We start from the raw sequence: 14,709 nt of genomic DNA, 5'->3' as shown, positions 1-14,709 counted from the left end.
TTTCTGTGCAGGTAGTCCTTGCTTAACAACCATTCGTTTAGTGATGGTTCGGACTTACGATGGTGCTGAAAAAACTGACTTGTGGCTGGTCCTCACACTTACGACCATCACAGTGTCCCCACAGTCACATGATCACAATCTGGGCAACTGGTTCACATTTATGACCATCGCAGTGTCCCGTGGTCATGTTATCACCTTTTTTGATCTTCCTGGCCAGCTTCTGGAAAGCAAAATCAGTGGGGAACTGCATGATTCACTTAATGACCACGTGGTTCACTTAATGACCACAATGAATCGCTTAACAACCACCACAAAAAGGTCATAAAATTGGGCATGATTCACTTAATGACCACCTCGCTTAGCAACCAAAATTCCGGTCCCAATTGTGGTCATTAAGCGAGGACTACCTGTAAAGCTGATGCAAGGTCCTTGGATTATAGATAGGAACAAGGATGACATGCATTCCTCCTTTTGCTTGCTGGCATCAGGCTGACACTTCTGGGGAGGCTTGTAATGGATCACCATCTTTGTTGAGTTGTACCATTCCCCCAAGAGCTGTTGAATTGTGACTTCAGCTGCTGTGTACCAAGATACAACTCTTCTGATATTGTCCTTCTTCAGCTTGGTTTTTGATGGATTAAAGACAGGGCAGGAGAAGAGCTAGCTCCTCTGAACCATGGCATTCATCAAGAAAGAAAAGGTTGTTTGATCGGTACTTTTGGGAAGCCAGGAAGAACACTGGCACTGTGACACATACAGCAAGCCATTTTCCAGTTTTGCAGTGCTCGGCGTGACACTGCTGGGCTCATTAAACAAACAAACGTCGAAGAGTTGAAACCCTTAATCTATGAATCCCCTTTTCATGCAGGATCTTGTCACTTCTGTTGCTGAGCTGAGCTCCTATTCGTGCCAAACGTCGCAAACCAGAGGAATGCAGCTAAAATGGCATTCTGATAAGCTACCGGAGGGAAAAACAGTTTTGTGTTTTCCTGGTCTTGAGATAACCTTGCCTAGTAGGACTAAGACCGTCTTTTAATTCAGCAGATGGGAGGGTTGAAACGATGCAGGATGTCCACCTTCAAAGATTGGTTACGCGCATTTAGCAAACAAAATTGATTTGTAGCTTATGGGCTGTTTTCCAGCCCCCAGTGAAGTTGGTATCCTGCACACGGTGAAATACCTTCTTAATGGGTGCTCAGGCTGGGCAGGTGTTGCCCACAGCTTAACCTCAGCAGTGCCAAAGGAGGGGCATGGATTGATAAGACTTTTGAATTCCAGTGTGGAGTACTCTAAAATCTATCTTTCCGCACCAACCAAATTCCCATTTCAACAGGAGAAGGTTACTGCTCAAATACTTTAAAAGTGGCTGAGAATGGTTTTACTGAACTTCTTTGGTCATCTTTCCATCACACTACTACTGTTCCGGGAGCCACATTTTTGGTTGGTCTTGAAAAAAAATAAGTAGGGACATGCCTGGTTAGCATTGGATCAGACGCCAGCCCCAAATCATTGTAGACTGGATTGGAAAAGCAAAATATCCTGGGAGACAACCATCATAAACTGCTTCCGTATTGTTGCGAAGAGATTTTATCAGCCATAGCTTTGTGGAGAGGTCTAATCTGCCCAAAGACTCTTATCAACAGAATTGGATTTAGACATAAGTCAAGCAAGCTGTTGAAAAGGGCTTCTCAAAATTTCAGAATTCTTCTCCTTCCTTACCGTTTTATTATATTTTCATATATGAAAGTCTCCACAAATTGGTGGCAGCTATGCGCTACAATCAGTTTTCTATCTCTTCAATTCAGTGTTCCTGCAGTCCTCTTGCAACTAAGGGGCACACGGTCCCCTGTTATAGAAAGGGTGCTAAGTTTATCAAGAATCTTGGGACACTTGGACTCATTTCCTTCGCTTGTTATGCCTACAGTAAGGGGTGACCGGTATTTTTTGCTGCAGTAGAAATCCGTAAACTGAACCCAACCCAGCCAGGTAATCTGCAAGCTTAGAGTATGCTTGCAATAGAATGATAAATTCCAATTTCATAATCATTTGTCAGTCAGTTAAAGAGGGTGTTTCTCAGAGAGTTGATGAGTAATTATACCACGTGCCTGAAAAGTGGGATTGGTGATTTAAAGCCAACTAATGGATCTGTCCCCACCATAAAATGACTCCATTAGGGAAATGGTACTGACTACCTCCCACCTATGAGCTGGGTACATCAATGTGCCTTCCTTGGTTGTCAAGCTGTTGATCAAAAACCACCATGATTAATTCTTCAAAAATCCATTGGCTCTTGCATCCTGGATGAGAGCAGAAGATGATCGAGAAAGTTTTCTGAAGTCTTCTCTCTAACTGTGTGTGAGGTATAACTTTCAAGGGTGTGGGCAAGTTGCCCTCTCACAGATATTTGAGGATTCTTCCTAGAATTTTCAGATTTCAGTTAAAATAGCTTTTTGAAAACAGGAGTGAGCAACGTGTGGCTGCCCAGATAATTCTGGGGCTGCAGGAGACCTCCTTTATTATCAGTGGCCATGCTGGTGAAGGTCAACATGGCAACCTTTGGAACACTTTGCCTCGTGAGAAATTTATTTATTTATTCTGGTGCCTTCAAGTCCGTCTTGACTCCTGGTGACTGCCTGGACAAATCCCTGCAGTTTTCTTGGCAAGATTTTTGGAAGTGGTCTCCACTGGCTCCTTCCTAGGGCTGAGAGAGAAGGACTAGCCCAAGGTCACCCTGCTGACCTTGTGTCTAAAGCGGGACTAGAACTCATGGTCTCCCAGTTTCTATCCTGCTGCTTTAACCACTACACCAACTCTCAACTAGCATGGCCAATAGTCATGCTGGCTGTGAACTCCAGGGGCTGTAATGCTCCTCAGGCATCTGAAAAATACCAGGCCATTACTCATGGCCAGTTTGGTTTAGTTTGTTTGGTCTAATGGATAAGGCTCCAGGCTAGAAACCAGGAGACTGAGTTCTAGTCCCATGTTAGGCATGAAAGCCAGCTGGGTGACTTTGGCCAGTCACTCTCTCTCAGCCCAACTCACCTCACAGGGTTGTTGTTGTGGGGAAAAGAGGAGGAGGAATGCGTATTAGGTATGTTCACCACCTTGAGTTATTTGTAAAAATAATAAAGGTGGGATACAAAATAAGAAAAATTAAAAAATGAGCACTCAGGGACAGCATGGCTGCTGAAGAGAAGGACATCCATGCAGCTAGGACACCTTATTCACAGCCTCTTAAACAGACTGAGTGGAATGTCTTGAAGAATGGCTGCAGGAAGCATCCATATTATTGGATTAGGTACAGATGAGGGAAGAGATTGTTTCAAAAGCAGCTGTGCAGCTTGATAGACCATTTCAGCTTGTTTTCCCATTAGAAGCACAAGGACAATCTCCCTTGGGTTGAAGGTGACTCTTAATGAACACAGGAACATGTTGTTTTCTTGGCAGCAGTATGACAATGGATGTATTTTTCAACTTCCCATGCTACCTAACGGCTCCTAAGATGCCTGTGGTCTCGCATTCAAGTGCTATCCTGACCCAAGCTTTTTCAAGAGCAACCAAGATCCTTCCCAGCTTTCCTTCCCAGGATTAGAGTGGGAAATCTTGATATTTCTTTATGAGCAACATTAATAAAAATGATTTGTTTTAGGCATTTTTCTACTCAGCATCACTTGTTCAGTCTCCGCTGAAATTTCAAGAAATGTAGCAAAGGCTTGTTCAGTTGCAATTGCCATTCAAACGATCTGGATTTAATTCATACGCTGGTTAAGGGCAAAGAATTTCTGTATAAATAATTTTATGTTTCATTCTCCGCTGATTTTGCATAGAATGTTACAGGTAGTCCTCACTTAACAACCACAATTGAGACCAGAATTTTGGTTGCTAAACAAAGCAGTCATTAAGCAAATCTGTCCTGATTTTACAACCTTTCTTGCAGCAGTTGTTAAGTGAATCACTGCATGCATTAAGTGAACCACATGGTCATTAAGCGAATCACATGGTTCCCCATTGATTTTGCTTGCCAGAAACTGACTGAGGAGGTCAAAAATGGCGGGATGCTGTGATGGCCATAAATGCGAACCAGTTGCCATGTGACCAAATCATGATCATGTGACTGGGGGGCGGATGCTGCTATGGTCATAAGTATGAGGACTAGTCATAAGTCGGTTTCTTCAGCACCATTGTAAGTCTGAACCATCACTAAATGAATAGTTGTTAAGTGAGGACAATCTCCTTCTGGAACCAGCTTTCTCTTATTCAATGTATAAATCAATCAAGTCATTCAACCTCTGCCCACGTCGTCATATTATACTCATTGCAACCCATAACATGCAGAGTTCTATGTATAAACTCCTCCCGCTTAAAACAAAAACCCTGAATGATGAACACAAAGGTCAAAATCCATTCTCTGTGTCCTGCAGATTGACAGCTAAAGCACTTGCTGTTCTACTCCCCATCTTGGGAACTTCATGGATCTTCGGAGTCCTGGCAGTGAATGACCACGCTTTGGTGTTCCAGTACATGTTTGCAATATTTAACTCATTGCAGGTAGGTGGGCGGAATGCAGCTAAAACCCTGCAAAAAAAATATATTGAAATTCTCATTCCCTGGCATTAAATAAGCACATCCTTTTCTTCATCTCTGTTTGGGAAAATTTCCCATCTCTGTACATGAGGTTCTTAGGAATGTCAGAAGCAACAGTAACAAATCTGCCCAGCTTCTCCTGCTTCTAAACATAAAATGATATAAATGGTCGGTTGGGTGTACGCACACCTCAATATGATATAATGGGATTTGCTATTATTTAACGCAGCATGGTAGCACAATCACTGAAGCTAATTTAATGAAGTCCAAACGTGTGCTATATTTGAATGCAACCATTGCCACTGTCATGGGAAAGAAGTCTTAGGTGTTCTGTCTAGTCAGGTGGAACAACTCTTTAGCAGTCGCCTACTACAAAAATGCAGGATTCTCCCAGTTTTCTTTAACAAGGTTTATTGAAAGGGAAAAGGGATTCCATTACAAAAACCTTGGCATTTGGGTATCTTTACTGTAGCACCCACCTTATTTCCAAGTTCATTAGGGCAGAACTTTCTTGATCTTCTTGCTAACCACATCTTGATGCACTGGGGGTATGTGGCTACCTCTTCTCCTGAAAAAGGAAGAAGGCGTAGATGTTTTTCACCTGTAAAATTTTGCAAAGCACCATCCTCTTTCCCAGGATCTGAGAATTCCATTACACTGGTATTTTAAAGGAAACCCAAGATGGTGGTCAAAGATGGCATTTCTCTGGCCAATTCTCCCACTTGCTCTAACAAGGCACCGTTGAGCTTCTCCCAAATTCTCAAAATATGGATGAAATTTAAATCCCACACTTGCAATTCAGCAACCTGACATCTCCTAACTACAGCAGCTCTTCAGCAAACACCCATCAAGGTTTAATCCTGGTTGCTATATACTACCCAAAGTCACCAATTGTGAGCAGCGTCAATGGCTTTACAAATCTTTTAAATACATATATGTGTACATTTGCTGTGGAAGTACAATCCCCCATACTTAACTTTAGTAGCTCCAGTGTCCTTTCTGGTTTTCTTTGCCTTTTTAAAATAGTAGTAGTAGTAGTAGTAGTAGTAGTAGTAGTAGTAATAATAATAATAATAATAATAATAATAATAATAATAATAATAATTTGATTTTACCATTTCAGGGGTTCTTCATTTTTCTGTTCCACTGCCTCCTGAACTCAGAGGTATGTTTCCACCTCTACCACCTTTCAGGCCATACAATCCAGTGGTGCTGGAATAAGAATATCCTAATGTATTTATTTAATAGAAAAATACAATGATTTAAAGTTTATGCTGTAATTCAACTCTTGCGTTAGGAAAATGGGGCCATTTAATTATGATGCTCTAGGGGAAAGGTCTTTTCTTCTGCTCAGGAACATGTATAGTTTATATAAATGGTATATTTAGCTGTCATCCTCACAATTTACGGCACCTTCAGAAAACTAGTCAGTCAAGTTCTCCAGGCATTAAAACAAATAGCTGTGGCTCAGATACCAGGAGATTTTTGATTTCAGCCGGCTCTATATCTGGTTAAATCAGGGAAGTTGAACTTAAAGTCACCAGTATGCTCCTCCAAAGACCATGGTGTAGCTTCTTATGTTCATTTGAAACATGACAACCAAATTATCAATTGAAAATGCCAAAAGGGACCTGATTAATTACGTCAGGGATAACCACACCAACTGTACTGAATGGAATTTAATTTGGACTACATTTATAAGTAAATTCAATCAAAGAGTGTTTTTATCCTGCCTTTACGCACTTCTTTCTCCTGGCCCAGCCGACTTTTGGGAACACAGCCACAGCCACAGCTCAGGCAAAGATGGCCCCATGTTCCCAAGATTGTGCATCCTGAGTTAGGCCCAGCATTGGCAACCTGGTGACCTCTCATCAGGCTTTTTAGACAGATGTTAGGGAGTCTGAGTGCTATAGTTCAAGATGTCTGGAGGCCACTAGGATGTCTCCCTCTGCTTCAGATGCAAAGATTGGAAGAAGCCCATCAATCATAATTATGTTTTGGCAATTTCAGAGGTAGTAAACTTGAACCCCAAATCCCCTGCCGTTGGCTGTGCTGAGACATGAAGTCCAAAAGCTCTGGAAGAGAGATTGTTGCTATCTCCCCAAGTTAATTACATCCCAGGGAGGAACTTTCAGGGACTTTCCTGGACTGAGTTCAGGATGTTCTAAAGATGGGCCTCAGAAATCTTCTCCACCACCAGTAGCACCCCAATAGACCTCCAGAGATCAAGTCAGTTCAGAAGCACACATCCAGAGAAATTTAAAAGAAATTCCCAGGCATCATTAGAGGAAGGTGGATAAACAGAAGCTCTTTTACAAGGTAAGGAATGTTCTGAAAAATGGCAAAGCAAGTTTTGGGGGTTTGTTTGTTTGTTTTTTGTTTTTGTTTGTTTTTTGGTGCCTTCCAGTCACTTTTTGACTCCTGGTGACAAGTCCCTGCAGTTTTCTTGACAAGATTTCAGAAGTGGTTTTCCACCGTCTCCTTCCTAGGGCTGACAGGAAGTGACTGGCCCAAGGTCACCCAGCTGTCTTCATGCCTAAGGCAGGATTAGAACTCACAGTGTCCTGGCTTCTAGCCTGATGCCTTAACCACCACACCAAACTGGCTCTCTCAAACTGTCACCTCTCAGGGACCACAAAGACAGATATTTCTCCATGTGAACTTTCTGGAATAGGTGATAGCTATTGTGTGCCTAAGAGCTGGTTCGCATCCCGCCATAACCATAGATCTTAACTTTTGGCCTCCTCCCTCCTCCCTAAGGCTGAGAGAGATGGACTGGCCCAAGGTCACCCAGCTGTCTTCATACCTAAAGCAGGACTAGAAGTCATGGCCTCCTGATTTCTAGCCTGATGCCTTAACCACCACACCAACCTGGCTTTTTAAAGTAGTTTTTAGTGCAGCATTATTCTTCATGGCCAACATGAGGCACCTCACTGATGCCAAAGAAAGACAATGAGAGAGAAAATTTTCTCCTCTGAATCTTCCCCCTCCCTGGATGCACCTGGTACTTATTCTCCATGCCGTTCCCCACAATTTAGATTTCCTTTCTTTTCCGTTACTTGTGAGCATCCCTGAAGAGGGAGGGAAAGAATAGAGACAATTTCAGGTATTCACCAAAAGGTCAAGTGGGTCATTTAGATCCCCATTATACAATAGGGGAAAATTATACCCTGCTAATCTAAGAAGACAGCCTGAATATCACCATTTAGTGGCACAATACCTGTTGCTCACTGATACAGCAATTAAGACTTGTAGGTGAGACTATTCCATGTTTCTTTCTCACCCAGAAATTTCTAGCCTGCCAGCAGTCTCTGATACCAACACAGTTTATGCCAAATATTATTACAGACCCGCTTTATCCATACATCTGTACTGTTCTGAACTATAATTTACAATATTTCATACAAACTTACATTTTGGGTTCAGCCGCAGCTATCACGAAATGTGTTTCATTATATACTTTTCAATGACAAAGTAACTGGAATTGATTTGACCCCAATAGTTGAGGAATAAGTGAGTTGAAGGATCCCGTGGTGGGACCAAGGAAGACGCTGTGTGACATGTGAGTTCTGCAGAAGCATTTGGACTCTGTGGTGATATTCTGTCTCTCTTGTGTTTTGGAAACAATTAAGATAAAGATGGAGGAGAGTGAAAGAAGGATACATTTTTTTTATTGGGATGGGAAACTTTCTGAGAGGATACTTCCTTGTAGTTTGCTATAGAAATGGAAGAGAAGCAGCAGACTTGGCACAAAATCATAGGGTTGGAAGGGATCCTGAAGATCTGGTCCTGCCCAGGGTAGGAGCTGCCCAAACTAGCAAGTTCCAGTTAGGAATCAGGCATCCATAGCCTTTGTGGGCAGCAGTAAAAGTTCCAGAGAATGGCTATGAGAAGGGAAAACAAATCATCTTGATGGAGTGCCAGAAAATTGGGACTTCCAAGACATCCTCAGGAGCCCATGTCTTTTTAACTTGGGACATCTTTCTCTTCCCTGCCAAGGTCAGAGCTGCCTTTAAACACAAAACGAAGGTGTGGTCACTCACAAGCAGTTCCATCCGCAACATCAATGTGAAACCTTTCAATTCTGATATTGTAAGTATCTCTAGAACCCCTCAGTCTTCTGTCTTCCTCTAAGGAGAGTGTAACACCCAAAAATGAGATCTGAAAAGTCTTCTCCAGCTTGATATGTTCCAGACCTACCTGTTGGCTATGAATCAGCATTGTTTTATTCCAACAACACCAATGATTCCCACTCCATGTTGACTTTGGTAGGGTCTCCCATGGGAGAATGCTGCTTCCATTGTACTTATGGGCAATGTCCATGCAATGTGGCAACCTAGGTCAAGTAAAGACTTAGCAGCAGCATTTCCACAACCTGCAAAGATTGGGTGGGTTGAACCTTGATTATTATGTTCCTTTAAGCTCGGTGTGTTGTGATAATCCAGCCCATTTTAGAAGCTAATGATTCAGCATAATGTGCCAACCCACCAAATGGGTGAATTCAGTAATTAAATAAACATGTTGCATGAACACTGTCCTCTTAACCTGGTGGATTTGAAAAGTTTCTAGTGAAATCCATGGAGGAACAGGCTATCAAACGCTGCTAATCTAAATGGGCTGTATTCTAACTCTGGGATCATAGCTGGCTTCTCTGAAACACCAGCTGTTGGGGACCAACCCTAGAAGAGGGCAGTCACCTTCTTGTCTGGGCTTGGGAAGTCTATCATGTGATGCAAAAAGCTGGACTAGATGAGTCTCATCTTGAAACAAAGAGGTGCATTAAGGAAAGCGTGCAGGTATATTTAGCAGTCTGCTCAATGCTCCATCAATGATCTGAACTCTCTCTTTCTCCATCCAGATAACAGGGGCCAAGCCTGCAACAACTCCAACAAAACTCAACACTTTTGACAAGAGCAGTCATTTTGGCAACAGGATTGATCTTTCTGCTGTCTGACATCTACCCCTGTTGACCCTTCCTTCTGATGGCCAGGCAAGCCGGGTCCTCAGGATCTTCGATTCATTGCCTGTCAACCTATTACCTTCTGAGAATTTGTGTCCATAGGAAGCACTCCTCCTTGCTAAATTGAGGAGGGGGAGAATTGCCCATTGGACTGAATCAACACTTCCAGCTTTTCTGGGCTTGGTGTGACCTCCTCTTGGCTGGGAGAGCTAGCTATGGAACAGCCAAGTAACATTTTACACTGGATGGTCCTCTAAGCACTGGCACAGTTGGCTCCCATGATGAAGCTGAGGAAGATTCAGGGGGAAGAGAACTGCAATATGTCCTCTGGATCCACAAAGCTAAATGTTCTCATGACACTAACATGGGATGGGGGGGACTCTTGACCAGCTCTACATACACCATTTGCATTAAATAGTGGGAGGATATAAAGGAGAAGCTACATCAGGAAACATCCGGTCACAAGGCCCTGCATTTGAAGACTAATGTTGCAGAGGAGAGACAACTGGGATCCAGCTCTATTTTCTGATCTTGGCCTGGAGACAAACAGAAAGAGCAGTTGTTATATTTGTGCATCAAGCACATCTGCTTGGCTGTTCCCAAGAACCTTCTAACACTGGTTGTGATGGACACCCACAGCTTCATTTCATTGGAGGAGGCGTTCATCTCTCCTGGAGAAGGCGCTTGTACTGGACCCTCCTGTCTTCCCAGGTGAGGCTCAGTGGCTCTGCTGAGCGCTGTCTGCAGACCAAACTGATCTCTTCTTTGTTGAAAATTGCAGTAGCTTCACTGTCCGTCTTACCAGACAGAACAAAGCTTGAATGCCAAACAGGAGCCTTCCCCCCAAAGCAAAATGAAATTTAAGAATAAACTAACCAGCCCACCTCCATAGAAACGAACAACGTGGCAGAAAAATTTCTATGAAGTGTCAGCCAGACTGCAGCTGGGATTGTGTGATTATCCATGGATGTCGTTTAAAATTTTTTATTTTTTCCTGATAAGCAAACGTTTGGTTTTTCCCAGCAGCGCAGCAACGCTGTACTTTTGGAGAAGAAAAGCAACGCTTGATTAATTCAACAAAGGTCTCCCTGCCTTCCTTTATGGATTTGCTAGTATGGCTGTAGGGCTGATAAGTTCCAGGCCCTTCCTAAATATAGCGTATCTTGGCAGTCTTAAGAACAAGAAACTTGCTTTTTTTATAAGGTGGAAGCAAATAGGCTACCTGCTGTGCGCAGGACAAAAGAGGAAAGGTCGTGGCTGGATGGAAGATCACAATGCTTTTCGTGCTAATTCAGACACCAGCAAGTCCAGATGAAGCTAGAAAGGTGTTGCCTGACAGCCTGGAGATACCTTATCAGTCACTGTAGAAAATGGGCCAGCCTGGCTGTCTATCCATGGATAGTTGGTCTTTTATTATTAGGCTGACCATATTTCCTTGAGACAAAAACGGGACATTGGGATGGCAAAACGGGGCAGGGCTGGGCGATGGGCTGGATCGGCAGGCAGGAACTTCTCGGGTTTCTCGGGCTGGGAACCTTCGGATTCCTTCCTTTGTGAGAGGGAAGGCTGGTCTGGAGAGTCTAGTGGTCCCCGACAAGCCGTTCCTCCTCTGGCCGTGCTTCTACATTCTTTTCTTCTGCCCTTTCAAGGCAGGACCCAATCGGCTCACCCTTTGACCACTGCCTATCAGCCGATCCTGTTTTTTTCTTTTTAGGTTTCCCGCCGGGTTGAGCTCTGCGGCTTTTTCCCCGCCATTTCTGCCGAGCTCCCCCTCCTTCCCCTCAAAGCCAGACTGCCTTCTGACAGGTTCGCGGGAACTTTCAAATGTTGAAGTAAGGTTTTTAAGAAAACGAGACAAAATGGACATTTATATTAAGATGACGGGACGGTCTGAAAATGTTAAAAAAATGGGACTGTCCCGTTCAAAACATACAGTCAGCCTATTTATTACCCAAGAGCTGGGAATGAAAGGTAGGGGAGAGGGAGGCCAAACCAGATCAAGACCTGGATGTGCTATGCTCCAGACCCAATGCTGATGAGAAATGCACCCCTTCATGTCATGGAATGATAGTCTCCATTTCACACAGCTCCAGAGCCCCATAACCTCCTGTCCTCCTTTGATGTCTTGATTTTCATGGAATGCAGAAGTCATGCTTGGATGTGGTTCCACCTTCAGGCTAGCTACCAAGTAGGCTTGCTTGTGATCTGATTCCCATGCAGGTATGAACCCTAGTCAGAGGCTTGGTGATGCCTCACTAACTCCTCTTTCTCTTGTTCGTGTTCACCATAATTTAGGAGTACACTTGCACTGTTGTACATACTAGTCATAGTTAGTAGGAAGCTCTAGTCTTTGACTACCCTTAGAACAGGGGTTGCCAATTCCAGCTTGAACTAATCATGGTTAAACTGAATGATGATTTATATGATAACGATTCTGTTCTTACAACCTGCTTGACCTGTTCAATTGAAGACCTAGCAGATGTATTCATGCAACCTGCTAAATGTAGGGCAGTGCCAATTTGGGTTTAATTTTTTGTGGCTTATCATGTTGCGCAAAGCATTCGGTTACCTTAGAAAACAGCATATTGTGTAAACCCAGAAGGTTAAGTTAATTCTGAAACTAGGATAAGTGTGTTTACTTATAATAGTGTGATGAAGCTCAATTTCCATGCCTTCCCATGCATTTTAATACCCTTCTGTCAAAACATTTAAAAAACTTAAAAATCTTTGAAATGCCAGTTGATTTTGGAGTACAAAGACACTGTATTAAGAATTCTTCTTTGAGTACTTTTTTTTTTTAAAGGCTGTATTTAGTCCTCTATTTTTGTTTGTTGCTTGAGCTTGTTTTTATTTTGAGTTTGTGATATACAGGGTTACAAGCATGCATATATATGCATGTACATTTAATGTGAATAAGCCATAAATTTTTATTTTCATCTAAGACTGTTCATCATTCCAGATTTTATATGTCTTTCATTGTGTTGCTGAATAAGCTCAAGGATTTTTTTTTTAATTCCCTGTCTGTAGCCTTTTTCTAAAATCTGAATACCCTACCATTTATTTATGGGCCTTATTTTTGTGGCGTTTGCAATATGTCTTCAGAGCAGCGTGGTGATGTCAACAATATGAAAGCTTAATTGAATGAGATGTGAGCTAAAAATAGCTTATGTAGCAGCAAAATGATGACTTTGCCTGTGAAGGAATAAAATGGTTGAATAGACCCCCCTGCTTCCTTTTTCTTGAACTGAACAAAAGCAGGAAAAAACTCTGCTAATCAAAAGCAGACATGGACTTGTTCACATTATTTTGACATTGTAGTTTGGCAGAATATTAGAACTAGAGATGTGGCATAATGACCACCAGTGCAGACCAGTGCATAACTGGGGGATATGTGTGCCTTATAGTGGAAGACCCAGCTATGGCTGCACCTGGAATGGGGACCCTGTGGCCCCTCTATTTGCTGAACTAAACTCCCAGCTTTCTTCACTCTTGACCATGCTGTTTAAGACAGCTGCTGAAAGCTGGCAATCAGCAAATTCTGGAGGGCCCTAGGATTCACCATACCTGAACATGAGGGTGAGTTTTCTAATGCCATGCAGTTTCCATTATATCACCACCATATATTCTGCTTTATGAGTTTAAGGTCTTATGTGCTCCAGAGTCCAGTATCTATAGTCCAAATTCATTATAGATTGTCCTCACAATGGAAGGCTTTGAGCAGATGGCCCATTAAGATCAGGATGAAATTATAGGGCACCATTTCTGAGTGTGACAATCAGAGATTGCTCTTGTGGGCATCAAGGAGGGATGATGTTCTTATCCTCACAGTAAAAGAGCTTGCTTGTCAAGGCGGCTGCCGAGAAACCCTTTCTTGCAAAGCAGACAATTAGCCAGGTGGCCAGAAGACCATTAGCGATCTATATGTCATATCAGGATGGACTATCACCTTCTGAGGAAATGGTGCACTGCCAGACATTCTGGCATTCATCCCAAGTGCTCTTGTGACTCCCCATTGTCATAATAGTTGAATTTCTCAGAAGTCTTTGTTTAACGCTACGAAAAAAGTGAGAACAAGACCCGTCAGGTGGGACGTTGAGAGTCGTCATTAAATTTTAGCTACAAGCAAACTTTAAGATTAAATTGTGCCAAGATTCAGGCGAAGGCAGCCGTAAAGTCAGAGGTGGGAGTCTGGAAACCGACTGTGAGTTATGTGCTAGTTGGAAGTTAGACCTACAAGGATGTCCTGTTATTAACTAACAAGAGATGCTATACTGCACTGTTTTAAATTTCTCCAATGAGACATTTGTTTTTCTTTGTTGGATAGAACATTTTACTCACCTCTGCCCATACCATTCCAAATCTGGTTCCTTGGAAGACTAAAGGGAGCATTTTGTTAGAATCCTTTCCTCTCAATTTTGCTTGGAAACTATTCTCTCTCAACACTGGTGAGTAGCCTATTGAACAATTACAAGTCCAGCTATTCAGGGAGCAGTGAATGATGATGAGGACCCTCTTCTGCTGGGCTATAGAGTGGGAGAAACCTTCGGTCTCTCTCTATGAATTTAGGTTGACTAAGAAATAAAGTCCACATGAGACATGCACCTCCAAGGGGACGTTCTTCCCGTAGCTGTGGTAGCTTTTATGCACGGAGGTCACGTGGCTCCAAGGTTAAGGATAGAACTGGAACAATTAATACCCTACTAACTCAATTCCCACTGCTGTGCTTATTGGATGGATGAACAGAGAACCATCACTTCCTCGAGATGTTTTAATGAAAAGTTTATTATTTAAATGACAGAAATGGCCCAGCAGGGACTGAAATATCAATTTTGGTGTCATGCTAATGTAAGGAAGATTTTTTTTTTTTTGGTATGGGGGGAGATTTTTTTTTAAACAGGCACTCCTTGTTCTGGATGTTACAATAAAGCGATTACCGCCTCTGTCATGGAAAGCATGTTCTCCTCTAAAGGAGCATTTTTTTTATTACATCTCCAGTAGAGCTTGGAAGACTAGCTGCTGTTTATGGCATGGAGGATCCTGCAGCAGCATCACCCTCTTAGGCAGCCAATTTTCTTCTTTGACAAATTCATCTGAACGTGGAATTTGGACAGCGCCCTTCAACTTTTTCAGCTGCACTGCTAATTATGGCACAGATCTTTGGTGAT

General features: G+C 42.7%; 1 protein-coding gene across 2 annotated transcripts in view; it reads left to right on the top strand.

Annotated features, from left to right (window-relative positions):
* The window catches only part of ADGRD1 (adhesion G protein-coupled receptor D1), a 114,239-nt gene extending 103,439 nt beyond the window's left edge, over positions 1-10,800 (top strand). For both annotated transcript variants that reach the window (XM_063315564.1, XM_063315563.1), the window contains 4 exons: positions 4,422-4,548; positions 5,708-5,749; positions 8,584-8,676; positions 9,443-10,800. In XM_063315564.1, coding sequence (XP_063171634.1) covers positions 4,422-4,548; positions 5,708-5,749; positions 8,584-8,676; positions 9,443-9,538 — 358 coding nt within the window. In that variant the 3' untranslated portion in view covers positions 9,539-10,800. The remainder of the gene's footprint in view (positions 1-4,421; positions 4,549-5,707; positions 5,750-8,583; positions 8,677-9,442) is intronic.
* Positions 10,801-14,709: the final 3,909 nt, after the last annotated feature.

The sequence above is a fragment of the Candoia aspera genome, chromosome 15 (genome assembly GCF_035149785.1).
Source record: "Candoia aspera isolate rCanAsp1 chromosome 15, rCanAsp1.hap2, whole genome shotgun sequence".
Classification (NCBI taxonomy): Eukaryota; Metazoa; Chordata; class Lepidosauria; order Squamata; family Boidae; genus Candoia; species Candoia aspera.
This window is presented reverse-complemented; position numbering and strand designations above follow the sequence as displayed.